We start from the raw sequence: 20,522 nt of genomic DNA, 5'->3' as shown, positions 1-20,522 counted from the left end.
GTGTGTTGTGTATGAGGCGGCAGAGCTGTGTGTGTCGTTTATGAGGCGGCAGAGCTGTGTGTCGTGTATGAGGCGGCAGAGCTGTGTGTGTCGTGTATGAGGCGGCAGAGCTGTGCGTGTCGTGTATGAGGCGGCAGAGCTGTGCGTGTCGTGTATGAGGCGGCAGAGCTGTGTGTGTCGTGTATGAGGCGGCAGAGCTGTGTGTAGAGCTGTGTGTGTTGTGTATGAGGCGGCAGAGCTGTGTGTGTCGTGTATGAGGCGGCAGAGCTGTGTGTGTCGTGTATGAGGCGGCAGAGCTGTGCGTGTCGTGTATGAGGCGGCAGAGCTGTGCGTGTCGTGTATGAGGCGGCAGAGCTGTGTGTGTCGTGTATGAGGCGGCAGAGCTGTGTGTGTCGTGTATGAGGCGGCAGAGCTGTGTGTGTCGTGTATGAGGCGGCAGAGCTGTGTGTAGAGCTGTGTGTGTCGTGTATGAGGCGGCAGAGCTGTGTGTGTCGTGTATGAGGCGGCAGAGCTGTGTGTGTTGTGTATGAGGCGCAGAGCTGTGTGTGTTGTGTATGAGGCGCAGAGCTGTGTGTGCTGTGTATGAGGCGGCAGAGCTGTGTGTGTCGTGTATGAGGCGGCAGAGCTGTGTGTGTCGTGTATGAGGCGGCAGAGCTGTGTGTAGAGCTGTGTGTGTTGTGTATGAGGCGCAGAGCTGTGTGTGTTGTGTATGAGGCGCAGAGCTGTGTGTGCTGTGTAGGAGGCGGCAGAGCTGTGTGTTGTGTAGGAGGCGGCAGAGCTGTGTGTGTCGTGTATGAGGAGGCAGTGCTGTGTGTGTTGTGTATGAGGCGGCAGAGCTGTGTGTGTCGTTTATGAGGCGGCAGAGCTGTGTGTGTCGTGTATGAGGCGGCAGAGCTGTGTGTGTCGTTTATGAGGCGGCAGAGCTGTGTGTGTTGTGTATGAGGCGGCAGAGCTGTGTGTTGTGTATGAGGCGGCAGAGCTGTGTGTCGTGTATGAGGCGGCAGAGCTGTGTGTGTCGTGTATGAGGCGGCAGAGCTGTGTGTGTCGTGTATGAGGCGGCAGTGCTGTGTGTGTCGTGTATGAGGCGGCAGAGCTGTGTGTGTCGTGTATGAGGCGGCAGAGCTGTGTGTGTCGTGTATGAGGCGGCAGAGCTGTGTGTGTCGTGTATGAGGCGGCAGAGCTGTGTGTGTCGTGTATGAGGCGGCAGAGCTGTGTGTGTTGTGTATGAGGCGCAGAGCTGTGTGTGCTGTGTATGAGGCGGCAGAGCTGTGTGTGTTGTGTATGAGGCGGCAGAGCTGTGTGTGTTGTGTATGAGGCGCAGAGCTGTGTGTGCTGTGTATGAGGCGGCAGAGCTGTGTGTTGTGTATGAGGCGGCAGAGCTGTGTGTGTTGTGTATGAGGCGGCAGAGCTGTGTGTGTTGTGCATGAGGCGGCAGAGCTGTGTGTGTCGCCATATTATACAGGGATTTGTCCGTTCTTACCCCTAACTCTTCACCCTAAGAGTGGGATGCCTATGTCGGCGACTATATAAGTTCAAGTCGCCTAATCGCTTCTCGGCCTTTTGGCTAAGATCAAGTGTAGTATCTGTTCTTATCAGTTTCATGCCGGTGTGGAGCTGGTGGGGATGGGAGCTGCATGGAGGCGGGTAGGTGTACCGGGGCGTTCTGGGGCTGGTTCTAAGGAATCAGCTCGACAGCTGCCCTGATGTGACCTGTTTTCTCTGGGTCTCGCCATGAGGCTGGGAGGGTCTAGAGCTGACGCACTGTAGTGCCTCGGGGAGTGGTGACCTTGAGGTGCTGAAACTCGCTGGGAGGATAGACTCACTGAGTGGAAGTACGGGCACCATGATCTCTTCACCTTGTGGCACTCACCTCTTGATTCCTGGCCTTCTGATTAGGATCAGAGAATTGTTTATAGATCCGTCCGGATGTCCGGGCAGTATATCTGCACATTCACTTATTTCCTTCTTTTTGTAACGGTGTCACTTTTTGCGTGTTGTGTGTACACAGGATTGTTAGGGTGCGGGGCCCTTCTGGGTGTCCCTCCTAGCGGTCTAGGGGAGGTGTGTGTGGCCATTAGGTTCCTCACCTCCCTGCAAACACCCCTGGTATTCCTGCATGGGCAGGGTACCTACCGTTATCGGCTCTACGGGCAGATACCTTGGCTAACGCCTAGGGGGATGCCGGGAGCATTTGTGGTCCCTTAGTAGCTTCAGCGAAAAGGGACATCGAACCTGGAACCTCGCAGGTACCTTTTGGTCCGGAGTTGAAGGGTAAGGTTTGTTGGGGGCCCTCTCTCCTATACGGGAAGGGCTTGTGATAGACTGCATCGTTTGTTTGTCCTTTTTTTAGTGTAACACCTTTGCACTTTTTCTTGCACTTTGGGATATTCGAGAGCACGTTCCTCGGCTCTTAGATAAAAACAAAACAAAAACAAAGGTCAGGTCGCCCAGTGTGTCTGAGGGATAAAATAAATTACTTAGGATTCTCTTCCTTCTGACTTATTGACCAGGTTTTTATATTACCGCCCTGTACGTGCCCGACACTGTGGCGCTATTGTCCCCGATCATGAGTCAGAAATCACATTATATTTCCTACAGATCCTCAGGTAGACAGAGAGGGAGCACCCCAAATATATGGGAGAAACCACCTCAAAAGATTAGGGGGCACTCCCTCCTCCTGGAGAAAAGACAAGGGGGCGCTCCCTCACCTGGAGAAAAGACAAGGGGGCGCTCCCTCCTTCTGGAGAAAAGACAAGGGGATGCTCCCTCCTCCTGGAGAAAAGACAAGGGGGCCCTCCCTCCTCCTGGAGAAAAGACAAGGGGGCGCTCTCTCCTCCAGGGGGAAAAGACAAGGGGGCGCTCCCTCCTCCTGGAGAAAAGACAAAAGGACGCTCCCTCCTCCTGGAGAAAAGACAAGGGGGCGCTCCCTCCTCCTGGAGAAAAGACAAGAGGGCGCTCCCTCCTGGAGAAAAGACAAGGGGGCGCTCCCTCCTTCTGGAGAAAAGACAAGGGGGCGCTCCCTCCTCCTGGAGAAAAGACAAGAGGGCGCTCCCTCCTCCTGGAGAAAAGACAAGGGGGCGCTCCCTCCTCCTGGAGAAAAGACAAGGGGGCGCTCCCTTCTCCTGGAGAAAAGAAAAGGGGGTGCTCCCTCCACCTGGAGAAAAGACAAGGGGGCGCTCCCTCCACCTGGAGAAAAGACCAGGGGGCGCTCCCCCCTCCTGGAGAAAAGACAAGGGGGCGCTCCCTCCTCTTGGAGAAAAGACAAGGGGGCGCTCCCTCCTCCTGGAGAAAAGACAAGGGGGCGCTCCCTCCTCCTGGAGAAAAGATAAGGGGGCGCTCTCTCCCCCTGGAGAAAAGACAAAGCGGAGCTCCCCCCTCCTGGAGAAAAGACAAGGGGGCGCTCCCTCCAGCTGGAGAAAAGACACGGGGGCGCTCCCTCCAGCTGGAGAAAAGACAAGGGAGCGCTCCCTCCAGCTGGAGAAAAGACACGGGGGCGCTCCCTCCTCCTGGAGAAAAGACAAGGGGGCGCTCCCTGCTCCTGGAGAAAAGACAAGGGGGCGCTCCCTCCTCCTGGAGAAAAGACAAGGGGGTGCTCCCTCCTCCTGGAGAAAAGACATCACGGACGGAGGGTCTATAGGAGGTTATAGAGAAGACCTGTAGGTAACATCTTATGGTCATTGTGTTTTTTATATCCTATAATCTAATATTGTCCGTCCTGTGTATCGTCGATGTAACGTAACCTATGGGTGATGTCAGGATCGGTCTTTGTCTTTATACTTGTTTTTATGTTTTTTCATTGGTACCTGATGAAGGCGTTGGTGCAGCCCAGAAACACGTCGGAAGAGATTATTAAAAGTATCTTCTTTCACTTAAGTCAATTATGTTCACCTGGTCCTGGTAGCATTTGTTTCTGTGTATCCATCGATTTTACAGTTTTCGCTGCAGCTACCAAACTTATTTTCCTTGTCATAGAGGCAGATTGTATGAATTTTATATGGTCCAATATTCTGATCTTATAGCCTAAAATCACTGACCTTTCTGATTATTTGGACTTAACCCCTTAAAGGGGTACTCCACTGCTCAATGTTTGGAACAAACCGTTGCGAACGCTGGAGCCGGCGCCGGGAGCTCCTGATGTCATAGCCACGCCCCCTCATGAAGTGATTTCATGGTCATTCCCATCTGTAAATTCCCTGATGTCTAATAAGATTAGATTGATTTCCTTGTTAAGATCCTGATCCTGAAAATCTCTTCCCAATAATAAGATTTCATTTACCTCTATGACAGATCCCATATTGTAAAAATGCCCCGTCTCCATGTGATACTAAGCAGATCTGGTTTCTGTTAAAATATTTCCCACATTCTGAACATGAAAGTGATTTCTCTTCCATTCTCTTTAAAAAGATTTAATTCATCTGTAAACCATTTCCCACATTCTGAACATGAATATGGAGTCAATCTAGTGTGAATTCTATGGTATTTAACAACATTTGATTTATGGTTAAAACATTACCCAGGTACTAAAAATTTATATGGCTAAACCCCCGTGTGAATTTTGTGATGTTTAGCAAGATGTGATTGCTGGTTAAAAGATTTATCACATTCTGAACATGAAAATGGCATTACACCTGTATGAATTCTCTGGTGTCTAACAAGATCTGATTTCTGGCTAAAACCTTTCTTACATTCTGAACATGAAAATGACTTCGGCCACGTGTGAATTCTCTGATGTCTAGCAAGATGTGATTTCTGGTTAAAAGATTTGCCACATTCTGAACACAAAAATAGCTTCTCCCCTGTGTGAGTTCTCAGATGTCTAATAAGATCTGATTTCTTGCTAAAACGTTTACCACATTCTGAACATGGATATGGTTTCTCCCCTGTGTGAATTCTCTGATGTACAACAAGATTTGATTTCAAGTGAAAACATTTCCCACATTCTGGACATGAAAATGGCTTTGCCCCCGTGTGAATTCTGTGATGTTTAGCAATATCTGATTTCTGCTTAAAACATTTCCCACATTCTGAACATGAATATGGCCTTTCCCCTGTATGAATTCTCTGATGCGTAACAAGATGTGACTTCTTTTTAAAACATTTTTCACAATCTGAACATGAAAATGCCTTTGGCTCTGAGTGGCTTCTCTGATGTTTAGCAAGAGATGACGGCTGGTTATAACATTTCCCACATTGGGAACATGAATATGGCTGCTTCTGTGTGTGGATTCTCTGATGTCTAACAAGATCTGATTTCTGGTGAAAACATTTATCACATTCTGAACATTGTTTCTCCCCTTTGTGAGTTCTTTGTTTTTTAACAGCTCTTGTAGGATTTCTATCTTGCGTTACAGTCTCATCAGATGACAGATGTTTGCTGTGAAGGTCTGATGTTGGTAGATCTGGGTTAGTCACATGTTCTTTATATGTATCTTGTGTAATACCGCCATCTTCTGCTTTACAAGGTGAAGACATCAGATGTCCCTCTGATCTTCTGGTACCGTCATCTGCTAACAATAAAACTGATGACATTATTTATGGATATTACAAACTTAAAGAAAATGTGCAGCGGAAAAAAACGTATCCTCTATTCTTGCGAATAGGGTGTGTGTGTCTGATCGTGGGGTCCCAACTCTGCGCTGATAATGCGCGTTTCATACCCAGCATGTAAGCTAGTCTTGAAACACACCCCCTTCATTCATTTCTATGGGAGAGGCGTAGCTTCTCGACCAGATTACATGCTGAGTGTGAAACATCATCATAGCAGCAGAGCTACGGCCGAGTCGCGGCCCCGTACCGGGGGTCCCAGACACTTTCCTGCAAACATTTTTTAATTCATCCTTACAAGCCCCCGGAGCCCCTGGTAGTCTTATAGTCATGAGGTAGTCACCCGTAATGGTTTTCCATTAACACGAATGCCCCGTCATCAGTTATTAGCGCCAAAACACACCTCCGGGCTATGTAAGGGCTATTTGACCAAAAAGCAGAGTGATTGAGTGCTGCGTGCTTGGACCCCAGAGTAAAGGATAAGCGGCCAACAAGTGTTTCGCACTTCTGGGGGGAATCAGTTACATAGTATGGTCGAAAAAAGACATACGTCCATCAAATTCAACCGAAGAATTGAAGGGAAGGGGTATGGTGGGATGAATGGGATTATATTTCTGCATAAGCATTAATGTTATTTTCTTCCAGGAATGTATCTAACTCTGAAGCTTTCAACTGTTCCTGCTGTGACCAGTTCCTGAGGTAGACTGTTCCATAAATTCACAGTTCTTATGGTAAAGAAGGCGTTTCGCCCTTGAGACTAAACCTTTTCTTCTCCAGATGGAGGGAGTGCCCCCTTGTCCTTTGAGGGGGCTTAACCTGGAACTGTTGTTCCCCATATTTTTTGTATAGGCCATTTATATACGTTGATCATATCCCCCCTTAAACGTCTCTTCTCAAGACTAAACAAATGTAATTCTTTTAATCTTTCCTCATAGCTAAGATGTTCCGGGCCCTTATTAGTTTAGTCGCGCGTCTCTGCACCCTTTCCAGCTTCACAATGTCCCTTTTATGGACTGGTGCCCAAAACTGAACAGCATATTCCAGGTGAGGCCGTACCAATGCATTATAAAGGGGGAGTATTATAGACTGTACCAATGCTTTATAAAGGGGGAGTATTATGTCCCTGTCCCTTGAGTCCATGCCTCTTCTGATACAGGAGAATATCCTGCGGCCTTAGAAGCAGCAGCCTGACATTGTGCTATTCTGTAGTCTATGATCTACAAGTCACCTGATCCTTCTCTACCAATGACTCTCCCAGTTTAACCCCCTAAGACATAGGATGCTGCAGGTTTTTTAGTATCCAGATGCAGGCTATAAAATAGAATAAAAGACTAATATGATAGTGCAAGGCTATCATCAAAGCAAAAAGGGAACTACTTTGATAAATCGAAAGAATAAAACTTATTCTGGTTTGTTTAAAGGGGTACTCCTCTACCCTTGAGCTCGGAACATTTTGTTCCAAACGATGGCTGCGGGGATCATGACGTCATGCTCCCTCAATGCAAGTCTATGGGAGGGGGAGGGGCAGTCGCCACGCCCCCTCCCATAGACTTGCATTGAGGGGGTGTGGCCATGATTACACGATACCCGAAGCCTGCACCCAGCGTTCGGAACAAAATGTTCCGAACTCTGGGTCAGTGGAGTACCCCTTTAAGACTTATTTTGACGTATTTTATTTTGTTTACTACCTAATTCCATAAGTTTCCCTTTATATCTTTCATGGCCTCAATTCTCAATATAGAAAATGAAATGAAAATCAAGAAAAAGACTAAACATGAAATGAGGTTTGTTCAGACTTCTGCCTGTCCCTAAGGTGCCTCGCACCTGATTCTCCTGGCCTACTGGGCCAGTTGTTACCTACACCAGAAAGACTCACTCAGGTATCGACCTGCTAGTGCCAGCAAAGGCAAAATTCTTACAGGAGAGAGTTCAAGAGGGAAAACAAGGGGGTTACTTAGACAATGCCCTCGGGAGAGGCCCAAAGCCAAACTTGTTAGGTGGTACATCGGGTCCTCACCCGATACAGTTGGCTCCGGCCATGGACTCAGCTGGAAAACCTAGACCTGAAGTACAAGATTCGAACCAGGGGCTACAGAGGCCATGTCCCCATCAGAACCAGTTACTGTAGTTCTTGGCATCACTTGCACCATCTGTACAACAGGTGACATCTTCTCCGGCTCAGCTTGTCGCACAGAGGTCACAAGGTATCAGTTCTAGAGTCCTTGTTTCCATTATATCATGGTGACTCAAAGACTTTCCAAGGACACATGTTTTCTTCTCAGTATTCCACAGTATCATTCCTCGTTTTCTGGTAAATCGTTCTCCAAAGTCAATGTCCTCTTGGATTGCGGTGGCCTGGACACAGTTTATCTGCAGACTTTCCTAGATGTTCTCCGCATGGTCCTTGAGGGACCAGGCTGGGTGACTTCTGTGGCATCTGCTCTTCTCCATTTTTGCCAAGGTTTTCTGACCATAGGGTAGTATGATACAAGGGTCTATAACCTTACTACACAGGTGAACTGGAATAATGACGCTCAGATTGATGTCTTCTGGAACGTACGAGCTGGACAAACCCAGGACAAACTTCTCAGCAGAGACCTCTGCCCTACTGTGGATGCTCTGATCTCTATGGCCGTACACATTGATAGGAGATTGAGAGAACAGAATAATATTCTGGAACGGAGAAGACTTAGACTTGCTCCCTCTTTTTGAAGGTCCTTTCTGGTTGGATCCTATGCAAGTTAAACATCTCAAGTTCACAGACCAAGAGTGTAAAGAGCTCTGCAGACTCCATGTTTACCTGAGCAGAGGCTCCATCTTGTCCTCCGTAAGGAGTTCTCCTAGAGTGTTCTGTATCCTGTATATGATCAGGAACCTGAGCTGCCGGTGATTGACTACGCTACATTGTCTCCAGTCTACGACCTACTCCTGAACCCAGACGGGCCTTCTGCCTGACCTCACAGTGCCTGGCACCAGCACCTCCTGGGCCTCCACCTACACAGAGACCACTCCTAGAGTTAGTGACCTGGTAGGTCCCTGTAGAGAAGAGCGGATCCTCCTAGGAGAGGGATGAACATTACCGATCTACCTAAACAATGCTCTCAGGACCGGCCAAAGCCAAATCTGTAATGGTGGCGCAGCAGGTCCTCACCCGTCACCCGTAACAATTACATTGTCACCCATATTTAGATTGTGTCTTTGATAAATGGAAAAAAAACAGAACGAAACTTAAAAAACTCACAAAATGAAAAGTACTGACCTGGTGAGTATAGTGTTGTGTGCAGTCAGTGATCAGTACTGACCTGGTGGGGGCGCTGTAGGGACGTCCTCTGTACACGGATCATGACCCCTCACATCTGTCTCCTCTTTCGCCATTATGTCTGGAGCATTAATGTTCTTCACATCTTTACTCTGATCCATAAGCTGTGAAAGAAATATTGTAGAAGTGACATGGAATGTTCTAGATGAACTGATCCTGAGCACAGGAGCCTCCCAGCTCTTCTACACATCATAGGGAACATATCATGGAACCTTCTCTCCCTTATCTACCTGATAATCCTGGAGGACATTGTCATCTCCTTCTGAAGAATCCTCTGGAGGAAGAGGACGGGGACATCTCTCTGGTTTTGTAGGAAACACATCCAGTGAGTGAATCCATTGTGTATATAGAATAAATGCAGTGTGCGGTGTGTATATAGTCATGTGTATTACCTGCTGATGTGAGGGGCTGCTGATCCTCCATCATGACTATGTCCGCTATGTACTGATCCTTGTGTCCTTCTAAATACTCCCACTCCTCCATGGAGAAATAGACGGCCACGTCCTGACACCTTATAGGAACCTGACACACACAATGATACAGTCATCACCCCCATCCCTTCATAGCGTTACTGTATAATGTCCCAGCATTCCCAGCAGGGTCACCTCTCCAGTCAGCAGCTCCACCATCTTGTTGGTGAGTTCTAGGATCTTCTGCTCATTCATCTCCTCATGTATCAGGGAGTGAGGTGGAGGTCCCGGGATTGGCCTCAGGGTTCTTCCCCATCCTTCACACACAGGGGCCTGATGGCGCCACCTAGAGGTCTTCTTCACCACCGTGTAATCCTGGATATGGGGACACAATAATAAATTTCACAAAAAGTCACATCATGTTTTTACCACAGAGAGGAATAAGGTCAGGTGACTCCCAGAATCCCTCACCTCTCCGGTAAGCTGGAAGAGTATCTCTATGGTGAGGTGTATTATCCTCTCCACCATCTTGTCTCTGTCCATGCTTGTCAGGTCAATCGAAAAACTCCAAAAATCTCATACAGGAACCTAAATTAAAACAAAATGATCCAAGGTAAAGAATACATAAAATCCTCAGTAAAAAAAAAAGGGAACCATTTTGAAGTGTACATCCTCTTCCTCCTCTTCATCCTTTCTTTATGGATTGTATGGTTTGTCCTGGTGGCTCTTCCATGTTTGAGGTGAAACAACATCACAGTATGTGGCACCTTTACATGGCCGCCCCAGTCAGCTGATCCAAAGCCGGTTTAGAGACTATTCCATCTTGGACAGTCCAAACGTCGATGAAGAGGACTAATGCCCCTCTACTTCCCAACGTCCCCACATGTTTTCTCAGTAGTCCAGCCCTGTGATCTGCCCCTCCCTACCCCTATAGATCCCAAATCCCTCCCGATCACAGACTAATGTGTTGTTGTTTTTCAACAATTTCGTTTCTTCGATATTGAGTGATGGAGCGGAATGTTAGTGTAGCATGTGGTACGGTGTATAGCTTAGGGAACCTGTGCTGTATATTGTACCATCATGCTTTGTGTGATTGTAATTTATTGTATTACTTGTAATGTCGACTGAATGATCAATAAAGCTCTTTGTAAACTTTCGCCCCAGTCAGTCCCAGCTGTAAATCATGGAGCATATAGCAGATCTAGAGCCCAGAGATGGAATCCTGGAGACAACCAATGGCAGTGGTGTGATCAGAGTCTGAGGAGGAAGTCTGGAATATTAAGGATTTAACCCAGATTCCTAACAAATTGGTTCTCCAACAAGAACCTGGAGGTCTATGGCACCGAGTCAGTGGCCTCCATGTGAAAACCAACAATTTAACACCTAAATAAAAATAGATCCAGTCGCCTCATCATGGACTGAGAAGAAGTTGGATTCGGTGTAGGAGTCGAAGTGGGATACAGTGTAGGAATCCACCTTAAACGTTATTCAGTTGCCGGATAGTGATAAACAAATCGATTCTGATTTATTCAAATTTTTACACAAAATTCTGAATTGTAATTTCTTGTAAATCACTTTAGGCCAATCTGGTCACTGAGAAGCCAAGTTTACTCTGTAATGCACTGTGACCTGTGTGGTAACAAACAATGTTCTGTGCCTGGTCACACATAGGACACTACCCTGAGAAGACGGGACTCTAGGATTGAACACATGTTGCGAATTGGGCGGGAGTTGACACAAGTTACAGGAGCGGGTAGGATTGGAAACATGTTATGGGATCGGGTAGGGTCAGACACATGTTGTGGGAATGGGTAGGATTGGACAAACTTTGCAGGAGTGGATGGGATTGGGCAAATTTTGCAGGAGCGGGCAGTAACAGTAAGAAATTCAGTAAGAGCGGCATTAAGAAAACAATTCCCCACAGGACTCTAATACGAAGTAAAAATTAAGTAAGTATTAATAACATTTATTTGATATACTTTTCACAATTACAAATCGCCAAAAGCTTAAACACCTGCGACATTTCAAGCCGAGGGTTCGGAACATATTTAGCATAACAATACGAATTCCATCTACCGATTGACTTGATGATATGTGCTGGAATCTTCTGCTGTGATGCTACTGAGGTGGCACCAATTCGGAAAGAATGCCCCAAAAGGGAAGCCGGATTATGACCCAATAATTTAGCTAAGATACCTATGTGTTTTACGAAGTTGCTTGTGGTTAGGAAAGCATTATTGAAAGAATGTCGAGGTGCACTATTACGTCTCCCTACCATTGCGATGAGTAATGTATTAAAGACCTGAACCGGACACTATTTATGCCCTGTCGGAAAATACAATACCTGCACTTCTGTTGTGGAAGTTTTGGTAGATAGCAAAGTTAGAACATACACCTGCTCCTGGAGGACTACTTGTGACTTAACCAAGGATCTATACTAGGTACTGGAAAACTCCCCTCGCCTTAAAAACCCATAAAATGCTAAATACATAGCTGCTTTGATTATTAGGCTATTAATCAAACCAAAAGGGGAATTGTCTAGCGAATCGGACATGTTCCTAAACATCTCCCCTGAAAGGGGTAATCTCGACGGGGCCTTGCTGACTGTTCTGTTTCGTATTCCCCTCGCCCTCATCAGGTGAGCCGTAAACAAAGATGGTCTACTTGAAAATTGCATGGACAGATGATGCGGTACCCCTGCCAGGTATAACTTTATGGTACTATAGGACAATTTTAACTTATAATGGCAAAAAGAGACAAAACAAATTAGGAGCTCAATATGATCAGAACCAGCTGCCTTATGAGTCTTGATGAAGCCCTGATAGCTATTCCAGCCTACATTATATGATCTCTTAGTATTGGTAGCCAGAGAATCTCTGGTAAGACCATCTGCCAGTTTTTCACAAGGAATGTCCAGCACTCGGTGCTCAGGTAGAACTTCTTGCTCTTTATTAGGATTATAACAGGATAAAACAGGTACAAAGGAAACCTCCGACGGGTGACTGGATCATTACTTGCAGATAGGAGGTTCCTGCACTCGTAAGTACTTTGTGGTAGTGCTACTAGGCCCATATGGAAGCCACTAGTGAAGCCATCCAATAACCATTGAACCCACTCAGGCTCTGTATGGGAGCTCAACAAGCACCCTAGGATATTGATCTCCACCACGCCTAGTCAGGACTGTACATTCTTTTGCGTATAAGCTGACCGCGGATGTGCTCTGAAGCAGATGTGCAGCAGCCTGCACTGACTATAACTGCAGTTAGATTGGTTGTTGCATATCTGATTCCGTCCTAGGAATCTGACTGGCCTGCCCAGTCTATCTACTATGCTGGCTATTCTCTGGCCTGACGGGCCCGGAACAGCTGGACCTCGGGAGCAAGCCGCTTACTCCTTTGCCAATTGGCACCATGACTTAGAGTGAGAAATAGATCATCAATACCAATCAATACCCACACGTGGGGGCTTTCAACCCAGAGAAATGCCTGCAGAAAAGTCTGGTGTCAATGTTCACCCAGTTTAGTTCTCTTTTATACTGGATGAAAGCTGCTGCTTTGAAAGGGAAGGACTTGTGATAGTCGTAAAAAGTATTGCACCATACTTCATACTCAAATCTGCTATGTTAAACAGATAAGTATCCAACTCTTGCCGTCTATCCGGTTTAACAGAATACACCACGTCTCGGTACATGCTAAAAGCTACCACAAATTCAGAGACGCTCAGCTTTCTATTAAGTCTGGAATCTTTGCTTTTAAACATCACTTCAACCTCCCCACAGGTTACAGTGTTTCGTATCCGTTATATATCATGAGATGCAATCAACCTTTCCTTCTATGATATCCTTCCGTAAATTGGAAGGCACAAAAAAATGCAGGTGCAACGCTTAGATCCATTGCCACTGTACCGCTGGTTGGAGCACTTGAAGTGGAAGCCACCGGCGCACAGGGCAGACTCACAACCTCCTGGATTGCTGGCACAGAATCCACAGCAGGCACCATGGGCACAGTATTAGGGGCAGTCCTATACCTTTCTAGAGATTCAAGTCTGCTCTGGAATCCTGCCTTAGAAGACAGCATAGAGCTGTCCAAGCTGTGTACTCTCCCCACCCGCGGGTTCAGAAATGCTACTGGGGCCAGCAAGAGAATGTTCCATCAGTAGCTTCTATAGCTTGTAGCTTGTATATATGATGGCTTATTTTTTGCACCACCAATTCTACTTTGTAATTACATCAGTCATTTTACCCAAAAATCTACGGCGAAACGGAAAAAAAAAATAATTGTGCGACAAAATTGAAAAAAAATAATGTTTTTAAATTTTGGGGGCTTCTGTTTCTACGCAGTACATTTTTTGGTAAAAATGACACCTTCTCTTTATTCTGTAGGTCCATATGATTAAAATGATTCCCTACTTATATAGGTTTGATTTTGTCGTACTTCTGGAAAAAATACATCATAATCATAACTACATGCAGGAAAATGTATACGTTTAAAATTGTAATATTCTGACCCCTATAACTTTTTTTTCCCGCGTACGGGTCGGTATGAGGGCTCATTTTTTGCACCCTGATCTGAAGTTTTTAGCAACACAATTTTTGTATTGTTAGGACTTATTGATCGCTTTTTATTCATTTTTTTCATGATATAAAAAGTGACCAAAAATACACTATTTGGGACTTTGGAATTTTTTTGCGCGCACGCCATTGACCGTGCGGTTTAATTAACGATATATTTTTATAATTCGGACATTTCCGCACGCGTCGATACCACATATGTTTATTTTTATAGACATTGCCCGGCGTTATAGGACGCGAGCGGACTCATGACGTACCAGTACGTCATGGGTCCTTAAGTGGTTAATTATATATATATTCTTTTCTTCTCTATTATGCCAGAAAATGCACATTGAATTGTATGAGGTATTGCTCTGAGGACGTGTCGGTAACAATACAATGCAAGTAACTTCCACCTGAATGCGTGTCAGGTATGATGGGCAAGTCACCTATACTACAAGTGCGTAAGCGATAAAGCTCTGAAGGGGAGCCAGTAACGGTATAGTGCAAGTGACCAAATGAGACAGACGCGCGTACTGCTGCTGAAACTGATCGACTGTGGTGAACTCTGATGTGAGGATCTCAATAAGACTACAAAGTGGACTTGTTGCACAGTAACACACTATTGTATATGTAAATATATATATATTTTTTATTAAACTTTTTTTTCTCTTTTTAAATTTAAACTCACCTGTATTTGGTAAAACGCTGACAATCTATACCGACTCAGAACAATCTGAAACCCACATATCCAAACAAAAGAGAACAATACATAACCAGGACATAAATGAAAGGGAAACGCTCCCACGCCATAGGATTGATAAACCCGATATTGTGCCCCCACTGACCTAAGTACAAATATATGCAGGATGAGCCCAGTGCAATACACCATAATGCTAACAACGTGACTCAGCTCTACCTCCGCCGGGCCACCCACCACTGATGTCACAGCCTGCTTGAATCCGTCCCCTGCCGGTGTGTGACGGAGGCACGGAGACTCCACTCATTAGAAACCCGGCGCGCACCATGTAGCAATAGACCTCGGCGCGATCTTGACAACACATAGACCGCAGCGCAATGGAGAAGAGGCCGTACAGCAAGTAAAGGTAAGCGACAGTGCCCAGCAGTGAAATGGGCCACTATAAACAAAATTAACGGTGATGCCCTACGCAGGCCGGTAATGGAGGATGCCGGACACCTGCACTTTACCAATAAAAACAGATACACCACGGCGGGAGGTCAAAAGCCACGGCTGATATTAACCACGTCGTTACCTCGTATTAATGGGGGAGCGGCACTTACCGATCCCAGCCGACTGAACTGCTGTGTACAAACACGAAACCTCCTCTCCTCCGAGTGTATGAGCTAGTAGCAGTGCTTCTGCTAACACTACGAACGCAACACACACGCCGAAGAAGGGGATAGTGGGCATTATATAGGCCCATGCACACAAACACAGCCCTGCGAGCTTAAAGGAGAACTCCAGACCATAAAAATTGTCCCCCATAGTGCCGGCAGTAAAAAAATAAAGATGTACATCCCTTCCTCTGCTCCCTTGGGGCCTCCGGTAACCGGCTCCGGTCTCCGCCGCAATCCACTTCCTGGTTGCCGGTGGTCGGAGGAATCAGCCAATCACCAGCCGCAGCACAGTCCGACTCGGCCGGCGATTGGCTGAGCAGCAGTGTGAAAACGCTTCAGGACACAAAATTCTTCACTACACCGGCACCTGCGGCCGGGGCCGAAAACGTCACACTGCCGCTCAGCCTATCGCCGGCCGAGTCGGGACTTCACTGCAGCCAGTGATTGGCTGATTCCTCCGACCACCGGCAACCAGGAAGTGGATTCCGGCGGAGACCGGAGCCGGTTACCGGAGGCCCCGGGGGAGCAGAGGAAGGTATGTACATCTTTATTTTTTTTACTGCCGGCAGTATGGGGGACAATTTTTATGGTCTGGAGTTCTCCTTTAATCACTAGTTCCTCATGTGACCACTCATCACTTACTGATAGAGTTGCCCCCGTGGCCGGTATTTCACTGACACAGCCGGTACTTTGGCCACCCTGATGGGATTTTTATATTAAAAATACAGGTAATGCAATGGCCGGTATTTATCCAACTAATCCTCCAACCTATACCAGTGCTTTCCAAGCAGAGCACCTCCAGCTGTTGCAAAACTACAAGTCCCAGCATGCCTGGACAGCCGCTGGCTGTCCGGGCCTGCTGGGAATTGTAGTTTTGCAACAGCTAGAGAAAACACTGACCTATACTATTTACTACTATACAGTCCAACATGCTGGGAGTTGTAGTTTTCCTGTGGGGCAGCTGCTGAGCCACAGGCTGTATCAGGGTTTGCTGGGAATTGTAGTTAGTGACTAACTGCAACTAACAAATTTAATAAAAAAAATAAAAAATCAAAACAAAAATAATACTGTGAAAAACTACAGATCGGGGTGCAAAAAAATGAGCCCTCATACAGGCCCATATAAGGAGTTATAAAAAAAAGTTATAAGGGTCGGAATAGAAGAACATTTTCCTCACATACGTGTATCCTGTGATGTCACGCATATATAATTATGCAAATTAGCATGGACGGAATTTTGTTGCAGTAAAGGTGGCGACCCTTCCTCTCATCACTGCCCCTAACATGATGTTTAAAGCGGAACACCGCACCGCAGTTTTGTCTATTTCTAAGAGTTATAAACTCCATGTAATGTTCTATACGGCCGGGTTCACACCACGTTTTGGCAATACAGTTCCCGTATATGGTTTCTATGTGAAAACCGTAAGGAACCGTATTGAAAACCGTATGCACTGACTCTCCATTGAAAACCGTACGGACCCGTATTGAAAACGGTATGCACTGACTCTCCATTGAAAACCGTATGCACTGACTCTCCATTGAAAACCGTATGCACTGATTCTCCATTGAAAACCGTATGCACTGACTCTCCATTGAAAACCGTATGCACTGATTCTCCATTGAAAACCGTATGCACTGATTCTCCATTGAAAACCGTATGCACTGACTCTCCATTGAAAACCGTATGCACTGATTCTCCATTGAAAACCGTATGCACTGACTCTCCATTGAAAACCGTATGCACTGACTCGCCATTTAAAACCGTATGCACTGACTCTCCATTGAAAACCGTATGCACTGACTCTCCATTGAAAACCGTATGCACTGACTCGCCATTTAAAACCGTATGCACTGACTCTCCATTGAAAACCGTATGCACTGACTCTCCATTGAAAACGGTATGCACTGACTCTCCATTGAAAACCGTATGCACTGACTCTCCATTGAAAACCGTATGCACTGACTCTCCATTGAAAACCGTATGCACTGACTCTCCATTGAAAACCGTATGGAACCGTATTGAAAACCGTATGCACTGACTCTCCATTGAAAACCGTATGCATTGACTCTCCATTTAAAACCGTATGCACTGACTCTCCATTTAAAACCGTATGCACTGACTCTCCATTGAAAACCGTATGCACTGACTCTCCATTGAAAACCGTATGCACTGACTCGCCATTGAAAACCGTATGCACTGACTTTCCATTGAAAACCGTATGCACTGACTCTCCATTGAAAACCGTATGCACTGACTCTCCATTGAAAACCGTATGCCAAAAGATGCATCAGGATGTGTCCGTTTTGCATCCTGTGCGGTTTTGTCAGTTTTTTTTCCTGTACCCAAAATCATAGTCTACCACGGTTTTCGGTCTGGGTGAAAAACCATATTGAAACATATATACGTTTTTCTTTAACATGGGAGTCAATGGGAACCGTACAGAACTGTATGTGCGAACGGTTCATCCGGTTTGCACCATATGGTTTTTGACTTTGCAGTTTTTTTCTTGGAATTTTAAAGTGAAACTTTTTTCATAATGGAGTGAAACGTTAAAAACCTTTACTTTTTTTCTTAAAAAACTGATGCAACCGGATGTCATTTTTTCAAACCATATACGGTTTTCAACCTTATACGGATTAATTTGTACACACGTTTTCATACAGTTTAGTCAGGTTTTGAGGAATCAATTTTTTATCAAAAACCTGATACGGGAAATGTATTACAAAAACGTGGTGTGAACCCAGTCTAAGACAGATAAGATGTTTAAAGCGCAGCATAAAAAAACAACAACAAATAAAAAAACTAAGGAAACAATGGAAAAATAATGAAAAAAAAAAAAAAGGTTACAGCTCCTGGAATATAACAACATAATAACTATAATATTCTATAAATATTGTGTACAAGTAAATAGACTATATATATATATACCTGACCTGCAGAGGACTGTGCAGCTGATCTGTGGTTACAGGACCTGCGACGATGTCACAGTCATGTGATCAGTCACATGAAGGGGAGGAGACAGGAGATCACATGATCAGGTGCTGCTGTTACCATGGAGTAGTTGTTTGGTTGCTCTGTGGTTACAGGACCTGCGATGATGTCACAGTCATGTGATCAGTCACATGAAGGGGGAGGAGACAGGAGATCACATGATCAGGTGCTGCTGTTACCATGGAGTTGTTTGGTTGCTCTGTCGTTACAGGACCTGTGATGATGTCACAGACATGTGATGATGGAGGGGAGGAGCCGCTGTGACTGCTGCGCTGATCAGTGTGTATGCAGCAGAGGTGTGTGTGTGTGTGTGTGTGTGTGTGTGTGTGTGTGTGTGTGTGTGTGTGTGTGTGTGTGTGTGTGTGTGTGTGTGTGTGTGTGTGTGTGTGTGTGTGTGTGTGTGTGTGTGTGTGTGTGTGTGTGTGTGTGTGTGTGTGTGTAATGATCACGTGATGTTCGGTTCACGACGTTTTAATGTTTCTTTATGTAAAATAACATTTGCATTTATCTCAGTTATTTAACACAAGGATTTCTAAAGAATTGGGGGGGGGGGGGAATACTTCTTAGCTTCGGCTATAGGACTCAGCTCGCTCCACTTGTATATATTTAACTTGTGGGTGTATATATCAAGTCATGGCTACATTGTAATCTGATTGGATACTACTAACCATGATACTACCTGACCCCTGTGTACCCCAAGACTCTTCTCTGCCTGATCCCTGTGTACCCCAAGACTCTCCTCTGCCTGACCCCTGTGTACCCCAAGACTCTCCTCTGCCTGACCCCTGTGTACCCCAAGACTCTCCTCTGTCTGACCCCTGTGTACCCCAAGACTCTTCTCTGCCTGACCCCTGTGTACCCCAAGACTCTCCTCTGCCTGACCCCTGTGTACCCCAAGACTCTCCTCTGCCTGACCCCTGTGTACCCCAAGACTCTTCTCTGCCTGATCCCTGTGTACCCCAAGACTCTCCTCTGCCTGACCCCTGTGTACCCCAAGACTCTCCTCTGCCTGACCCCTGTGTACCCCAAGACTCTCCTCTGTCTGACCCCTGTGTACCCCAAGACTCTTCTCTGCCTGACCCCTGTGTACCCCAAGACTCTCCTCTGCCTGACCCCTGTGTACCCCAAGACTCTCCTCTGCCTGACCCCTGTGTACCCCAAGACTCTCCTCTGCCTGACCCCTGTGTACCCCAAGACTCTCCTCTGCCTGACCCCTGTGTACCCCAAGACTCTCCTCTGCCTGACCCTTGTGTACCCCAAGACTCTCCTCTGCCTGACCCCTGTGTACCCCAAGACTCTCCTCTGCCTGACCCTTGTGTACCCCAAGACTCTCCTCTGCCTGACCCCTGTGTACCCCATGACTCTCCTCTGCCTGACCCCTGTGTACCCCAAGACTCTCCTCTGCCTGACCCCTGTGTACCCCATGACTCTCCTCTGCCTGACCCCTGTGTACCCCAAGACTCTCCTCTGCCTGATCCCTGTGTACCCCAAGACTCTCCTCTGCCTGACCCTTGTGTACCCCAAGACTCTCCTCTGCCTGACCCCTGTGTACCCCAAGACTCTCCTCTGCCTGACCCTGTGTACCCCAAGACTCTCCTCTGCCTGACCCTTGTGTACCCCAAGACTCTCCTCTGCCTGACCCCTGTGTACCCCAAGACTCTTCTCTGCCTGACCCTGTGTACCCCAAGACTCTTCTCTGCCTGACCCTGTGTACCCCAAGACTCTTCTCTGCCTGACCCCTGTGTACCCCAAGACTCTCCTATGCCTGACCCTTGTGTACCCCAAGACTCTCCTCTGCCTGACCCTTGTGTACCCCAAGACTCTTCTCTGCCTGATCCCTGTGTACCCCAAGACTCTTCTCTGCCTGATCCCTGTGTACCCCAAGACTCTCCTCTGCCTGACCCCTGTGTACCCCAAGACTCTCCTCTGCCTGACCCCTGTGTACCCCAAGACTCTCCTCTGTCTGACCCCTGTGTACCCCAAGACTCTTCTCTGCCTGACCCCTGTGTACCCCAAGACTCTCCTCTGCCTGACCCCTGTGTACCCCAAGACTCTCCTCTGCCTGACCCCTGTGTACCCCAAGACTCTCCTCTGCCTGACCCTTGTGTACCCCAAGACTCTCCTCTGCCTGACCCCTGTGTACCCCAAGACTCTCCTCTGCCTGACCCTTGTGTACCCCAAGACTCTCCTCTGCCTGACCCCTGTGTACCCCAAGACTCTCCTCTGCCTGACCCTTGTGTACCCCAAGACTCTCCTCTGCCTGACCTCTGTGTACCCCATGACTCTCCTCTGCCTGACCCCTGTGTACCCCAAGACTCTCCTCTGCCTGACCCCTGTGTACCCCATGACT

The 20,522-nt window shown here is 46.9% G+C and overlaps 1 protein-coding gene and 1 pseudogene across 4 annotated transcripts; one reads left to right on the top strand and one right to left on the bottom strand.

Moving 5' to 3' along the window:
* The first annotated feature begins 1,544 nt into the window (after nt 1-1,544).
* On the top strand, nt 1,545-1,715 carry LOC130297862 (U2 spliceosomal RNA; annotated as a pseudogene).
* Nucleotides 1,716-3,202: 1,487 nt separating this feature from the next.
* Nucleotides 3,203-18,244, bottom strand: LOC130297710 (zinc finger protein 501-like). Of its 4 annotated transcripts, none has more exons than XM_056550481.1 (7): nt 18,115-18,244; nt 9,745-9,861; nt 9,469-9,648; nt 9,256-9,385; nt 9,094-9,164; nt 8,847-8,967; nt 3,205-5,507 (listed from the first exon to the last, which is right to left on the bottom strand). In XM_056550481.1, the coding sequence occupies exons 2-7, from the start codon at nt 9,814-9,816 to the stop codon at nt 4,537-4,539; spliced, it is 1,545 nt and encodes a 514-aa protein (XP_056406456.1). In that variant the 5' UTR covers nt 9,817-9,861; nt 18,115-18,244; the 3' UTR covers nt 3,205-4,536. The 4 variants fall into 4 exon arrangements, with proteins under 4 accessions (XP_056406459.1, XP_056406456.1, XP_056406458.1 ...); XM_056550483.1 differs by having other exon boundaries at nt 3,205-5,504; XM_056550482.1 differs by having other exon boundaries at nt 18,110-18,159.
* Nucleotides 18,245-20,522: the final 2,278 nt, after the last annotated feature.

Source organism: Hyla sarda, chromosome 13 (assembly GCF_029499605.1).
Source record: "Hyla sarda isolate aHylSar1 chromosome 13, aHylSar1.hap1, whole genome shotgun sequence".
NCBI lineage: Eukaryota > Metazoa > Chordata > Amphibia > Anura > Hylidae > Hyla > Hyla sarda.
The sequence above is the reverse complement of the archived record's forward strand: the minus strand, read 5'-3'. Positions and strand labels throughout refer to the sequence as shown.

Bases quoted from the DNA above. Each gene is read 5' to 3' on its own strand.
- LOC130297710 (XM_056550481.1), bottom strand. From the start codon at position 9,816: ATGGACAGAGACAAGATGGTGGAGAGGATAATACACCTCACCATAGAG. The intron at 9,386-9,468 runs GTGACCCTGCTG...TGTGTGTGTCAG, and splicing joins TGGAGCTGCTGACTGGAGAG to GTTCCTATAAGGTGTCAGGA. The intron at 5,508-8,846 runs GTCAGTACTGAT...TTTTATTGTTAG, and splicing joins CCCTACAGCGCCCCCACCAG to CAGATGACGGTACCAGAAGA.